This window comes from Lactuca serriola, chromosome 4, assembly GCF_051521515.1.
Source record: "Lactuca serriola cultivar US96UC23 chromosome 4, Lser_US96UC23_V15, whole genome shotgun sequence".
In the NCBI taxonomy this organism is placed as follows: Eukaryota; Viridiplantae; Streptophyta; class Magnoliopsida; order Asterales; family Asteraceae; genus Lactuca; species Lactuca serriola.
Genome location: NC_136411.1, coordinates 107,720,459 through 107,735,562, shown reverse-complemented (window position 1 = coordinate 107,735,562; position 15,104 = coordinate 107,720,459). Strand labels below are relative to the sequence as shown.

At 34.9% G+C, this 15,104-nt stretch overlaps 2 protein-coding genes across 2 annotated transcripts; one reads left to right on the top strand and one right to left on the bottom strand.

The window, feature by feature from the left end:
- The first annotated feature begins 1,163 nt into the window (after positions 1 to 1,163).
- On the top strand, positions 1,164 to 5,109 carry LOC145102271 (zinc finger protein MAGPIE-like). Its single transcript, XM_079039654.1, has 3 exons — positions 1,164 to 1,394; positions 1,595 to 1,991; positions 3,777 to 5,109. Exons 1-3 carry the CDS (start codon positions 1,268 to 1,270, stop codon positions 4,642 to 4,644), a joined length of 1,392 nt encoding a protein of 463 aa, XP_078895780.1. The 5' UTR covers positions 1,164 to 1,267; the 3' UTR covers positions 4,645 to 5,109.
- Positions 5,110 to 7,207: 2,098 nt separating this feature from the next.
- On the bottom strand, positions 7,208 to 8,140 carry LOC145098700 (uncharacterized). Its single transcript, XM_079036311.1, has 3 exons — positions 7,594 to 8,140; positions 7,396 to 7,514; positions 7,208 to 7,306 (listed from the first exon to the last, which is right to left on the bottom strand). Exons 1-3 carry the CDS (start codon positions 8,138 to 8,140, stop codon positions 7,208 to 7,210), a joined length of 765 nt encoding a protein of 254 aa, XP_078892437.1.
- Between the last annotated feature and the right edge of the window lie 6,964 nt (positions 8,141 to 15,104).

Here is a 15,104-nt window from a genome sequence, read left to right as displayed (position 1 = left end):
CAACAACAATTTTTTTTACTCCAACTCTTGAAAATACTCTTAAGGAAAGGCCTTGTAGATGAATCTTCTGTATGGGAAGCGAGTTGATCAGGTCTTTCACTTGAAGATGTCGTATTTGCATATGTAAACGAAAGGAAGACTATCCACTTATACTTCAGTTAGCATATTTCCTAGTAGTTTGAAATGTAAGTATCATTTTTCTCGGTAAGAATTGGTCGACTAGAGTATCCATTAGAACTTAAATAGAGGTTAGTTCGACACTCAGGAAGACCATGAGCCATTAGTGAGACTATTGAACTTTGAATTCTGGAATGGTTGCATGGGGAAGGAGGTAGGTTTAATATCCCACGAGTAGTAAATGAAAACTGTGACCCGTTAACGAGTGTGGCTTATAAGGCCGTCCCATATACCTGCAACGAACATGCTCGTTGTTGACGTGGGTACGGACCACGACTGTGCACACTATCCCGCCGGTCCGTGGTTGCTCGTGGTGGTGGTGATTTGTGGTGGCGAGCACAGAGGCGGACGACCTCTCTCTCTCTCTCTCTCTCTCTCTCTCTCTCTCTCTCTCTCTCTCTCTCTCTCTCTCTCTCTCTCTCTCTCTCTCTCTCTCTCTCTCTCTCTCTCTCTCTCTCTCTCTCTCTCTCTCTCTCTCTCCGAAGTGGGTTCATGGGTTTTGGTTGCTGATGTCATAGAGAGGATTACTCATGGTCTAATTTGTCATTACTGTATGAGAATGTGGAAGGACTAAATCCTTATGAAAGAGTGGATCTCAAATATCCTTCGGCAGGTGTGGGTTTGCTTTTGTAAGAAATAGTTATATCGCAAGTTTAGCAAGATTAAATTCGTGAAGTGGGTGGTCGTTTTTTATCTCAAACGTTGTATTCTCTAAATATATAAATTACTTAATATACGATTTTAGCAGATAAGTCGTATTAATGATGTTTTTGAAACAAACGTTGCAATTTTGATAAAACGATAATAATATATTAAATCTCCGACCAAAAGTGGTTTGAAGACCACCCATATATGTGTATGAAAGAGACTGCATATGAGAGAGAGAGAGATTCATCTTTTCATTTCTTTGCTATAATTAAGAATGTAACCTTGATTAGGTTGTGCTCATTCCCTTTAGTTTTTTAAACTTAATTTATTTTCATAAACACACCCAGCACAGACACACCTAAACACTGCAAGATCTACTTTGAATACTTCACAACGTTCACAACCAAGAAGAACAAGAAGACGATCGTCTAAGGAGCTCAAGATGTTAGAGAAGCTTGTAGCAGAAGAAACCATAATCCCCAATGGTTTCACACACAACAACAATCTTCGACTACCTTCCTCCAATCCTCCCATCATCAAGAAGAAAAGAAACCTCCCAGGAACCCCAGGCAATACCCTTTTCAAACTATCTTTTTACTTTCTTTAAGGATCGTATATTTCAGTATAATATCATCGGCTGTTGTGAGCAATTGGGACTTTAACACTTTCGATTCATAAAAAAACCCTAATTTCAACCATTCATGATCATCATCTAGTCATATTCATTCAAGACTTGTTAATTTTGAATCTTTTTTTCACAATTTTTCAGATCCTGAAGCAGAGGTTATCGCGTTGTCACCCAAGACTCTGATGGCAACAAATAGATTCTTGTGTGAGATTTGTGGAAAGGGATTTCAAAGGGATCAAAACCTTCAGCTTCATCGGCGAGGTCATAACCTGCCATGGAAACTGAAGCAAAGAACAAGCAAAGAAGTTCGAAAACGAGTTTACGTGTGCCCGGAGAAGTCGTGTGTCCATAACCATCCGTCAAGGGCACTTGGAGACCTTACTGGTATCAAGAAACATTTCTGCAGGAAGCATGGCGAGAAGAAGTGGAAGTGTGCCAAGTGCTCTAAGTGTTATGCAGTTCAGTCGGATTGGAAAGCTCATTCCAAAACCTGTGGGACAAGAGAATACAAGTGTGATTGCGGCACTCTTTTTTCAAGGTAATTTTTTTTTTTTTTTTTCCATTTCCATCACAAGTTTAAAACATAAAACTACAAACATAAATATTATGTATAAGATGACGCAGTTTAAGATTTTTAAATATATTTATACTTTTATAATCATACGATATCAATTATACTTTTTTTACCATAACTTTCGTTAGAATATTTAAGAAAAGTATCAATAATACTTCAGATGTACAGCCCCATAAATCATTCTTTCCCATCATCTTATCAGATACTGATATTTTTTTATTAGTTTATTTTATTTAATTAAAAGTTGGTGGACAAGACCAAATAAATATGTTTGCTGAAATAAAAATATGCAATTAACATATTTATATATGTAGTTCGAATATATAATTAATAAATTTAAAATTACATATAATGATGTTTTTAATTTAAATAAATACCATCTCTTTGATTTGATTTTTTTATTTCATTTAATTAAAAAAAATTAGTTTTGTTCCTATCTATCTTTCTATTGTCATGATAAATGTTCAAATTAAAAAAGAAAATTAATAAATTATATATATTATTATTTACAAGTAAGAGAAAAAATAAAAATATATTTAATTTTTCTTTAATTAATTCCATAATATGGTAAAAGGTTAGTAGGTTTGTCAATATACTTTATCTTTCATTAATTAACTATTAATATATTACCCATGCATAAACTTTCAATAATAATCACATCATATGATGCACAGATCGATGTGTTATAAAATATTCATTACACTTATTTTATTATTATTATTATTATTATTATTATTATTATTATTATTACTACTGAAATTTTGTTCATTCTTGCATAAATATTTCAAACTATCAATATGAAAATTTGAAAAGTAAAAGGCATTAAGGCAATAAATTAAAATCTAATTACAATCATATATATATATATATATATATATATATATATATATATATATATATATATATATATATATATATATATATATATATATATATATATATATAAATGAAGGTTTTTTTGTCACATGTCATACAGTTATTCAAATTGCTAAATTTCATTTTGTGGCTTTTTTGAATTAATTTCTTTTTCACATATTATTTTATAGATTTTTCTTTTTTAACAAATTTCATATAATATTTTAATGTAATAATTACAACAAATGTAGTAATAAATTAATATCAATTTTATTAATGGACTTACCTTCTTATTTCAAAATTCCTAAATTAAAGCTCATTAGTTTATTTTGTTTATTTATTTAAATTTAAAAGATAAAAAAATCAATTTTAATAATTCATTATTTTTTTTAATTTTCTTATAAATCCAAAGAGTCTTAAATATTTAGATATTTATATTTAACTTTTTTTTAATTAATCATGTAATACATGGATCTTATACCTAGTTTATTAATATGAAGTTACTTCTCTCGTTTTAACCATTAATTCAAGTTGTTGAATTTGTAAATTACATACATATTTATACGGTTAAATATATTTCTAAAGAATCATATAATTATTTATGATGTTAGCATTGAGCTACCATGACATCATGTCAAAGATAACCAAACATTTTTTTGCAACAAATTAATAAATATGTCAGCACTATATCCAGATAACGAAAATGACCCCCCCAAAAAAAGCTCGAAAAAAGAATGTCCTACACCTATAATTTGGTGCCCAAAATTACATGGCTAGTATTAATTTGTTTGATAAAATTAAAGATAATTAGTTTCTTCACGACATAATTGGTTTATATTAATTGTCTTGGTGTTTTTAATTATTACTTATGAAAACTGAACTATATGTACTCAGGAGAGACAGCTTTATCACTCATAGGGCGTTTTGTGACGCCTTGGCGGAGGAAACTGCAAGGGTTACAGCAGCATCTCACTTCAACAATGCAACACCAGCAGGATCACTTGGAAACATAAACTACCATTTTGTAGGACCACCGGTTCTCGCTGGTCCAACCATGGCTCAACACTTGTCTTCCATCTTTAAGCCCATCTCATCTAACCCCCAAAACCATCTTGACCCGACACAACAAGGTGAACTTTCACTATGGGCCAGTGGTAGCGACAATATTAATAACGAAAACAATAAGCATAATAATCTCCAGGACATGCATCAAATCGACTCGGTTTTATATGCTGATCCTCATCAAAACCACAATCCACAATCCGAATATCACTCCGATTGGGGTGTGTTTGGAATGAAAACCACTTCAGATCACGAGGTTAATGTAAGTGCACCTTCTTTGTTCAGCTCACAAAGCATCTCGCACCAAACACACCCGACGGCAAGCATGTCTGCAACTGCTTTGTTGCAGAGAGCTGCTCAAATGGGGTCGACCTCCTCTGCTACGGCCAACCAATCTGCTTTCCTTGGAAGCTTCGGATTGAAATCCAGCAACAATTGTACTACAATGGTTTCAGCTACTGCTCCTACTCAAGTTCAAGAAGAGAACAGATTTTGTGGGTTGTACGGTACTAGTACCATGATGAAAAACTGTAATGGAAGTGATTTGGAGAACGAGTTTTCCAATTTGGAGCAGATGTACCCTCCCTCTAAAAGAAGGCACATACAGATTGAAGAACATCATGGGGGGCAAACTAGGGATTTCCTTGGTGTAGGTATTCAACCCATGTGCCATCCTAGGATGAGATTTGATCATGTGTAAAGGTGCATGAGAGAGAGAGAGAGAGAGAGAGAGAGAGAGAGAGAGAGAGAGAGAGAGAGAGAGAGAGAGAGAGAGGAAAAGTGGTGGAGAAAAGATGATGAGATGATCCATGCATATTCAGATGCTGTGGACTTTTAAGAAAATGGTGCTGGCTTTTGAATTTGGGAAAAAGGAAGGAGTGTTGGTAGTGGTGACGCTAATAAGAAAGAAAAAAAAAGGCCTTTCAAAACTCCATTATTGTTCATCTTTAGTATCCTCTACTTATATTTAATTCTACTTCAAAGATTAATAAAAGTACGAATCAAATTCCAAACTCTCTCCCTTTTATATTACTAGTAATTAACTATACAAATATAAGCGTTGTCCGATTAAAAGAAAGTTTCATTAGGTTGGAGAGAGTGGTGCTATCGAAGCCGTATTTTCTTCACCGTCAAATGTACGCCACGCCATTTTTTACCATAGAAGTATGATTTCTTGCCACATCAAGGGAGTAGTGCCACACTTTTATTTTATTTTTGTTTTTTTTGAAATATTTTAATTTAATAAAACTTGTTTTTTAATAAAAACCATAATTTTTCATTACTTGAAAACTCAAAATAAAAAAAAAACATTACATTGAAAATTCAAAAAAACATTACATTGCATAAAAAAAACAAAAAAAAAACATGACCTTAAAATAATCTTACAAACTTAAAAAAACACAAAAAAAATAACTAAAGCAAACTACATAAAATCGCTCTCCGAGAACTCGTCTTCGAGGTCATCCGGTGGATCCAAATTAAGGTTAATGTTTTGAACCCCTTAATGTGTTCCTGACTTACGAAAGACACCTCCCGCCATAGAGAAGAGATCTCAAGTCTGGGTCCCCTCGATCACCCTCCCTTGAACCTGAACTGATCTATATTGCTTACCACAGCTCTATTCCCGACTTGAAATCCATAACGGACTTTAAGAGAGGATGAACATTCCCGTTCTAAGTCATTGTGAAGATTGTGAAATGTTTCAGTGCAATGTATCTCTGTTCTCCTGCTCATATAATCTTCGCCACCAATTTCTATTGGTTGTGTCTCTGATATGGTTTCTTCCTCGTCAAACACACATATTGCTCTTCCTTCGTCTTCAATAATCATGTTATGCAGTATGAGACATGTATTCATGATTTCTTGAAGTTTATCCTCGCCTAAATTTACTGCTGGTTTTTTCAATATGAACCACCGTTTCTTTAGAGCTCAAAAAGCCCGCTTAACATCCTTCCTAGCTCTTTCTTAAGCTCTCTTGAATTTTCTTCGTCTAGAATCATGTAGACATGTAAACGATTTAACAAACACAACATACTCAGGATAGATTCCATTGACTAGATAATAATCATACTTATATGACGTTCCACACATTTCAAAAGAAGAATTTGGTGCAAATCCATCATATATGTTGTTAAATATAGGTGAACGGTTTAGAACATCGATGTCATTAATCGAACCAGGGGAACCAAAAAACACATGCCAAATCCACAGATCTTGTGATGCAACTAGTTTAAGTATGACCGTTGGGTGACCATTATCATCTTGGGTAAATTTTCCATGATATGACGTAGGGCAATTTTCCCATGCCCAATGGAGAAAATCTAAGCTTCCTAGCATTCCAGGAAACACATGCACACTAGCATGATGAGCTTGCAATTGCAAGATGTCATTACGTGTAGGCTTACGTGTGTGTGTGTGTGTGTGTATATATATATATATATATATATATATATATATATATATATACGGACGTGTAGACAACACTATTCTAGTGTTATTGTTTAAGAATAATTAAGAAAATATGTTGTTGGTAATGTGAATACGTTCAACCATATAATAAGTTTAATCATTTATTCTATAAAACTCAATGGTCAGTCTTATATATATATATATATATATATATATATATATATATATATATATATATATATATATATATATATATATATATATATATATATATATATATCATGGTTGCAAAAATCGATTGATGGTAGTTAGACGGTGGACTAGGGTCAAGGGATTAATCGGCTAGGTGGGGATAAATCGGGTGATTAATCGGAGACCATTAATTATTAAGAAAATAATTCAAAAATTAATAAATCTAAATTTAATCATAATAATATAAGTAAATAAGCATAAAAGTTTAATAAACACAATAAATTATCATCCAAAAGACCAAAACAAACATAAAAAGTTAATAATAAGTTCAACAAACACACCAAATCATCATCCTACAAGTTCATAATAAGTTTAAATAGCACAAAAATAAAACATATTATCTTCTAATCTTCTCCACACACTTCCATTATTTGAACCCCATTCGACTCATATTCGTCTTCTTCTAACACTTTCTCCTCACACTCGGACTCAAAATCTTCATCGGAAAGTTCCCTCGCTATTTGACTTTCTCGGGGTGCTTGATTATCATCGGTTCCTAGATCTTCGTTAACCGTTTCGGGGTCTACTTTATCTACATCAACAATCCATTCTTGAGCCAAGAGTGAATAATTTGCTAACAACACCTCCATATTTCTATCTTTTCACTTTTGGTTTTTTTCCATTAAATTAGCATTGAATTGAACATAGAACAAATTGTTCAATTTGCTTGCCTCCAATCTATTTCGTTTTTTGTTATGTACCTAGAAATGTTAACACAACAAAGAGTCGAAATGTGCTTAATATATAAATTATTAAATTTTATAAAATATAAATTTAATAATATACTAACCCCTTCAAACGTGCTCCAATTCCTTTCACAACCCAATGAACTACTAGTCAAATAAAGAATCCTCATTGCAATCTTTGTCAAATGAGGAGTTGTGCCACCAAATACTCCCCACCAACTAGCTACAATTAAAAAAAAGAACACATTATTAATCGATAAATATCAAAATTTTATAAGATAACTAAAAGTAAAATGAATTACCCGGATCAAACTCGACATCATTCACCCTACAATTTTTAATTGCAAGATCACAACCAAGTCTATCAACTTTTTTTTTGTACTTTGGCAAGTCAATTGTTACAACTTGCCTTTGCATCTCAAAATTGTCACAAAGTAATGTATCAAAAAAATCAAGAACCAGATTCATTATATCGGGATCATATTGGAGTTGTGGATCCTTATAATGATAATATGGATTCAAAAGATAAGACGTTAAATGTAAACTTGAATCTAGACGACCTTTCATCTTTTTGTTTCTGATATCTATAATAGGCTTGTAAGCTTTCTCGTTACCGCCCAATGATGTGATAATTTCTTCTTTAGCAACTTTAATCTCCCCGTAAACAAAACTCATTGAGGGCTTCCAATCCGCGTCAACCATTCGAAGGACTTTCACCAAAGGGGAGAACACCTTTAAACATTGTGCCACACCGTACCAAAATTGGACACTTGACGCCGTTTTATATGAGGCAATCCCTTTAGGTGTACTAGAAAATTTACATTCCTCCCATTCGGTGCTAGAGAACATATGTCTTAGTTGCTCCTTTTTTCTGCCAAACTTTGTAATGTTAGAAAGGCGGAAGCAAATCTCGTGACTCCCGGTCAGATAATTTCTCTTTAGTTTGTGTAACTTCTCATCATCGCCAAGGTTTTGTGGTGAGCATAAATGAAGATGGTTAGCTTCAGAGATTTCATGTTAAACAGCTACAACAGACAATTAACAGGATACCAAATTTCTTAACAAATTTCATGTTAAACAACTTTAACAAATGTTTAATTTCTTATCAAATTTCTTAACAAATGTTCAATTTCTTAACAAATGTCATAGAAAAACTATTAACAGATGTATACCATTGATATGTGATATCATTGGATACCTTTTCAGTTTTCCTAATCTCAAATCGATTTCACCTTCTTCTTCCTAATCTCCATAAATCAAACTCACATAAATTATGTATGATGTATACCATTGAGACTTAACCCATGGTCAATTGATAAATTGAGACTTGATAAATTGCTTGTTGTGAACAGAAGAAGTTGTCACAGAGAAGTAAAAAAAAATAAAAACTAACCTTTGCTAGATGATTCAATTAGTGCCGATGAGAGGAGCTAAAGTCAGAAGAAGAGTTGATTTTGGAACCAAAAAACTTCGTGAAATGGAATCGTGAGCCGAGAAACTTCGTGACGAGAGGAACTGAAATTGTGAACTGAAGCTTGGAAGGGGACTGCGACATCGTGGCTTTAAGGAGATGTCGAACCGGAGGCCGAAGCTAATGTCGACGGCGTGAGACGGAGACAGTGAGAGTTAAAGTCGAAGGTGAATTGAAGAAGAAGGTACGTTGATTTCCATTTGTTGTTCTCGTTCATCATTTGTGTCCAGAAAGGCAGAGAGAATGTCGTTTTTTTTACTGCATCGAATGAGAAAACGGATTGAACCCTAGAATCATTTGTTACATTTTGACAATTTTTCCCTTGAAATTTTTTTAAATCACGTTGACTTCTTTGACCGCCTAGACTCGCCTAGACCCGTCTTTGACCGACTTTGACAACATCCAATTATATACTCCGATTAGCTATAAACGTCGATGGTAGTGGACCGCCAAGCGCCTAGGCGCCGATTAATCGGCCGCCTAGACCGATATTTGCAACACTGATATATATATATATATATATATATATATATATATATATATATATATATATATATATATATATATATATATATATATATATATATATATATATAGATTTTTAATGACAATGACTTTGATCACCATATTTTTTCATTTATAATAAAAGTGAAACATCTTCTTTAACATATAATACAATTTAAATATTAATGCACATATAAAAAAAATTTATATAAAATTGTAGTTATATATATATATATATATATATATATATATATATATATATATATATATATATATATATATATATATATATATATATAAACTATGGTTAGAAGTCGTTAAAAAAATAGTTTTAACTAATTTTATATTATTATAAAATTTAAATTTTTATATAATTTTGTATCAAATTAATATAAAATTTTATATGTTATAAATAATAACAACAATATAAATATTTTTAATCAAACTCATAGTTATATTAATTTCTATATTATTTGTGGTTAAAGTTAAATCAGTGGACACTATTTACTTTTTTATTACCTTCAATATTTAGTGTAAAAAAATAACTGTATTAATACTCTTTTTTGTTTATGTTTTTTGAGTTCTAATATGTAAAGTTTAGATAATTTAAACAATATTAGGACTATATTAAATCAAAATTATATTTAATTTTTATTATTAGTTGAAAACATTAATGAGGTGTATTAATTTAGAATGAAATTTATAATATGATGGTTTTAAATCAATATAAAAAAGATAAATGATTTATCTTTAACACATTATAAATTAAAAAATGACAGCATTTATAATATTTATATAGATATATAGATATAGAAAATAACAATTAAGAAAAACGTAACGCATATCATTTTAATGGCAATGGTCAATCTACCTTATTGCACTCGTACAAAATTGGATTTTATTCAAGTAAAAAACCAATCATTATAGACATATTATGTCATATTTTTTTTTTAATCAACTTGAAATGAAATGTCGCTTCATTAAAGATATGTTATGCTTCCGTTCAATTGTGGTGAGTATAATCCATGAAAACTCGTTATTATAGGTCAAACCCGTCGTTATATGGTAGGTTGTTTTTAAATATGTATCTATCTTATTTTGATAGTCGTCATGAATAATACACTTATAGCAATAAGTTTTTTCCTATAGTCATAAATGTTCACTTATTGTCACCGTTTAAAAATAGGGGAAATGACTTATTAGGGTAATTAACTGTTATCCTTGTAGTCAATTGGTCACTTTCCTTTTTTTTTTTTTGTATCTCATTTACTATTGAACTTGTTGTAGGTGTTCACATAAACCATTGAAACCGACTATTGAAGGTTTCCGACAATTTCTTATCTCCGGCGACTCTCCGGTCGTCTTCTCCGGCGAGCCTCCGACAAAAATGAGATTTTCGACGGATCCTTGGGTCTCGGCTTGATGACTTATAGCAACATCAAGCAGCAGGAGGTGGTAATGGTGGTTTACCGACGGTAAAAGGGAGGTGGCAGGTGAGTTCTGGTGATGGCAGGTGGCTTACTGCCTGCGTCCCTTCTTCCTTTTTCTGACAGCAAATCGACAGGAGGGAGAGAGGGGAGGGTGGAGAAAGCTAAGAAGCAACACCGGCGGTGGATGACGCTTGGATGGCAGTCGAGAAAAGTCTACTGGAAAAACTTATTTTTACCGGAGGCTCACCGGAGAAGACGACCGGAGAGTCGCCGGAGATAAGAAATTGTCGGAAACCTTCAATAGCCGGTTTCAATGGTTTCTGTGAACACTTACAACAAGTTCAATTGTAAATGAGATACAAAAAAAAGTGACCAATTGAGTACAAGGGCAATAGTTAATTACCCTAATAATTCATTTCCCCTTAAAAATATTATCGCGTCCATTGTTGACTTTTGGAGACACCAATGTAATTAAGCTATAAGGATAAGTTATTTTTACTAACACGTTTAATGGTTTATTATTACTATTGTTTACATACACTGACAAATAAAAAATTAGGACATCAAAAAAAATGATCTATACTAACATGTTGTTTCTTTTCTTATGTTTATTGATAACTTTTGCTAGCATGTTTAATATTATATCGTAAATATTGTGTATACTCATTCATTGTGCAACTAATGTAGCACCGTGAAAATTTACAACCAATTTAAACTTTCCAAAAACAACCCATATTCATTAAGTTATTACAAAAAAGGTTTACAGTTCATTTATTATCAGAGTATCCCAGAAACATCAACATAAAACTGAGGAGCGGTACGATCACGCCTTCGCCTTGCCACGGTCTCCTGAAGTACCTGAAACAATACACTGAAACTTTAAGCCCAAAAGCTTAGTGAGTTACCCCCAAAATACCAACCACAATACCACACACATATCATATCATATCACAAACAGAACAGCCATGCACATCGGGTCTACTGTGTAACTGGTCTGCCCGCACTGGGCCTTCATTCCACCTGGTCCACCCTCCGAGTCTAGCCATCTATATCGAGTCTACAGTGTGATTGGTCCGCCTGCACCGGGCCTTCAATCCACCCGGTCCACTCTCTGAGTCTACAAAATGACTGGTCTGCCACACCAGGCCTTCGGTCGGCCTGGTCCACTCTCCGAGCCTCAACACGTCTGGTCCGCCCCCTTAGGGCCTTCAGCCTATCTAGACCGCTCGCAGGGCCTTTGGAATATCCGGTCCGCCCTGGGTATGTTGGCCTACAACACAAAGCAGGACCCGCGTCAACCCAACCCCCGTCAAACAACCATGTGCACATAAAACAATTAATCACATAACAAATCCTTAACCAGACAACCAGTCTAACAGATCATCTAGCATATCATCGTCCTAACCAGGATTCCGACCTAACCGGCCACTAGCATAACATCACTCCATATACCGGGTACCGACCTTAACCAGGTCAATAACCTAACACCATCCTAAATCCCAGGATGCAAATCTAGCAAAGCAATAACATAACAAACAATACCCGAATTTCCATCCGATAAAGGGGCGGCCTTGGTGTCGTAAACCCTGTCGATATAGTGAGGACAACTTACCTGCAACCGCTGACTTGAAGAAATAAGATCACGCTGCTCCGACCACCAGCACAAACTCCACCACTGAACATTACCAATTAACCAAATCCAATAAACACCAATAATTATCAAAACACCCCTGTAAGTCAAACTAGTCAACCCTTGGTCCAACTCAAAGTCCTCAGCCAAAGTCAACCTTCCTGGTTGACCCTACTCGCCGAGTCAACCCGTTGATTCATCGAGTTCCTATGCTCAGAAACTCCAATGCCACGACTCAACTCGCCGAGTCTCCCCATGACTCGTCGAGTCCAACAAGTATTGAGTCCCTTCCTGCTCAAATCAACGAGTCATCCCTCGACTCACTGATTTACAACTTAACCTGAAAAGGTTAGGATTCCAGGACCAGACTCGCCGAGTCTAAGCATAGACTCTTCGAGTTCAAGGCAATCTTCAACAGACTCGCGAAGTTGTTCTTCCAACTCGCCGAGTCCATGCACATAATCATACAACTCATCGAGCACACCCATGTGACTTGTTGAGGCTTTTCAAGCCATGTAGGGACTCCAATCCATAGATCCACTCCTCTACAGCCTAACCCTCACATAAAGTTGCAAACTTTACGTGAAAACAAGGAAATATAAACCCAAAGCACTTCTAGGGCTAGGGTTTAAGACAAAGGGCTTCACCAATGACTCTTAGACAGGAACTTTATGACCTTTTGGGCCATCACAAGTCTAGATCTGAAGTAGCAACTTCAGATCTAAGCCTCAAACTCGAGATAGATCCCAAACAAGCTAATGAATCCCAAATCAACCACCATTCAAGAATCAATAATGAAATAGCTTAAGGAGGAGGTTCTGTACCCCTGAAATGTGCCCAAACAGAAGTAGATTCCAAATCTACCCAAGCCCCTTGATGATGGCCTCCAAATCCCCAAGCTTCTTACACCAAATTTCTCTTCCAAGCTCTAATTCTTCATCAATAGAGTCACACACACAAGATGAGGGTTTCTGGATCTCAAATGGGTAGCAAAGAGGCTGAAGGTGGGTTATAATGTGCTTTATATAGGGCACAATCCCGGATTATGGTTTTTCTCCCTTCAGCACCAACTTGCCGAGTTGGTCACTTAACAGGTGACCAGAACCGCGACTCGACTCGCCGAGTCGACCTTCCTTATTAACACTAAGAACCCTAAACTTGCACTTCTGAACTTGTGGTGTTACAATTCTCCCCCACTTAAATTAGCCTTCGTCCTCGAAGCCTGCAGCAACACATCCCAAATGATACTCCCACAATATAGCTCCTGGTCTCAACCGACTCAGGTTCCTCCAAACATTGCTATCAAACCCTATGAAGTCCAACTCTTCCCTCACAAAGTCTCGACAATTGCTTCAAACCAGCCACCGGTTTCTCTCTTTAATGATGTCCACATCAACTAAGTATCACCCGATGATACTTCCATCATTCCAAATTACCCACTCACTTGCCCCTTATAGAATTGGATATCACCATGAACCACCGGGTCCTGATCCGGTACCAAACTGTTATCCTTTTCCTTAACTAACGTTACCTCTCTCGAAATTTCTGCTGGGACTCATCCCGCTTCCTTTCTAAATCCAACTCTTTCCTTCATGTGTTGTCAAGATAATGTTGGGTTTTGAGCATTCTAACACTCCTAAGTGTACATGCAACCCTAAATACCTTGGATCTATGTTTTCTCTATTATACATGCAAATAAGAACTTCCAAGGTATTATCCTAATCTAGCATACAAAACAATAACTATAGCAAGATAGAGTACATACCTCTTTGATGTAGAAAGTCTTCATGAAGCTTGAGTGCCTAGTGCCCCAAGTGTGACACCTCAAATGGAATCACAATCATCAAAACACTTGGAATGACTTGAGAAAATTCTACACTCATCAAAATCGGCTAGCCCTCTCTAGAATCATACTAGTGTGATTCTAGTTGCCAATTTTGTCAAGAATAAGATCTTTATATAGTGTTACAATTAGGGTAAACCCTAACTGTCATGACTTTCCATTTCCTTGGATCCATGGGTACAAATACACCATGGAGCATCCATGGACCATCCTATGGGTTTTAGCCCAACTTGATTATCCATGGAGCATTAGCCCACTATACAAGTATGGATGATTTACACAATCAACCCATATATTTAATTAGTCTTCTTTTGATCACTTAATTAATCCTAGATTAATTCTTGATCAATACTAATTAAATAATCTCATTATTCTTATTATTAATATACTAGAACTTATAATATATTAATAACCATAAGTGTCTTATTTCTCTCATCCAAGTGCATGATGGTATGCAACCCAAATGGACCATGCCGGGTCGGGTCAAGTCTTACCAATTATAGTTATGGACTTAGACATTAATCCAACAGTCTCCCACTTGGATAAGTCTAAAACTATTATTGTGTATGACTTCAGGAACCAACCGGCAATCGTAGCTCTCAAAAGCTTCTGTCGAACTCTGACCTTGTAGATGAACTCTGACCTTTGTCAGTGACTTGTCCATTAGATAAGGGATCATATATTCCTCCATTCTAGATATCATATGGACTGAGACATGGATTATAATCATTCTATCTGTCCATTTGTTGTTTCCCGATTTCCGATTTATGACGACTGACTAATTGAACAAATCAAATCAGTCCTGGCCCGGCCGAGCACTTCCATTTGTCATCATCAAATCATCGAGGGGCCCACAGATATCGCTTTTATCCCGAAGGTAAAAGGAACGGATAAACTTCGACTCATATGGCTTGTTCTACTACTTGTTGAATCAT

What these genes read in the sequence shown, in the direction of transcription:
- LOC145098700 (XM_079036311.1), bottom strand. Translation starts at nt 8,140, where the DNA reads ATGTTCTCTAGCACCGAATGGGAGGAATGTAAATTTTCTAGTACACCT. An exon ending in TGATGTCGAGTTTGATCCGG is followed by an intron (nt 7,515 to 7,593) that starts GTAATTCATTTT and finishes TTTTAATTGTAG; the next exon opens with CTAGTTGGTGGGGAGTATTT. An exon ending in ATTGGAGCACGTTTGAAGGG is followed by an intron (nt 7,307 to 7,395) that starts GTTAGTATATTA and finishes TAACATTTCTAG; the next exon opens with GTACATAACAAAAAACGAAA.
- LOC145102271 (XM_079039654.1), top strand. Translation starts at nt 1,268, where the DNA reads ATGTTAGAGAAGCTTGTAGCAGAAGAAACCATAATCCCCAATGGTTTC. An exon ending in AAACCTCCCAGGAACCCCAG is followed by an intron (nt 1,395 to 1,594) that starts GCAATACCCTTT and finishes ACAATTTTTCAG; the next exon opens with ATCCTGAAGCAGAGGTTATC. An exon ending in TGCGGCACTCTTTTTTCAAG is followed by an intron (nt 1,992 to 3,776) that starts GTAATTTTTTTT and finishes ATATGTACTCAG; the next exon opens with GAGAGACAGCTTTATCACTC.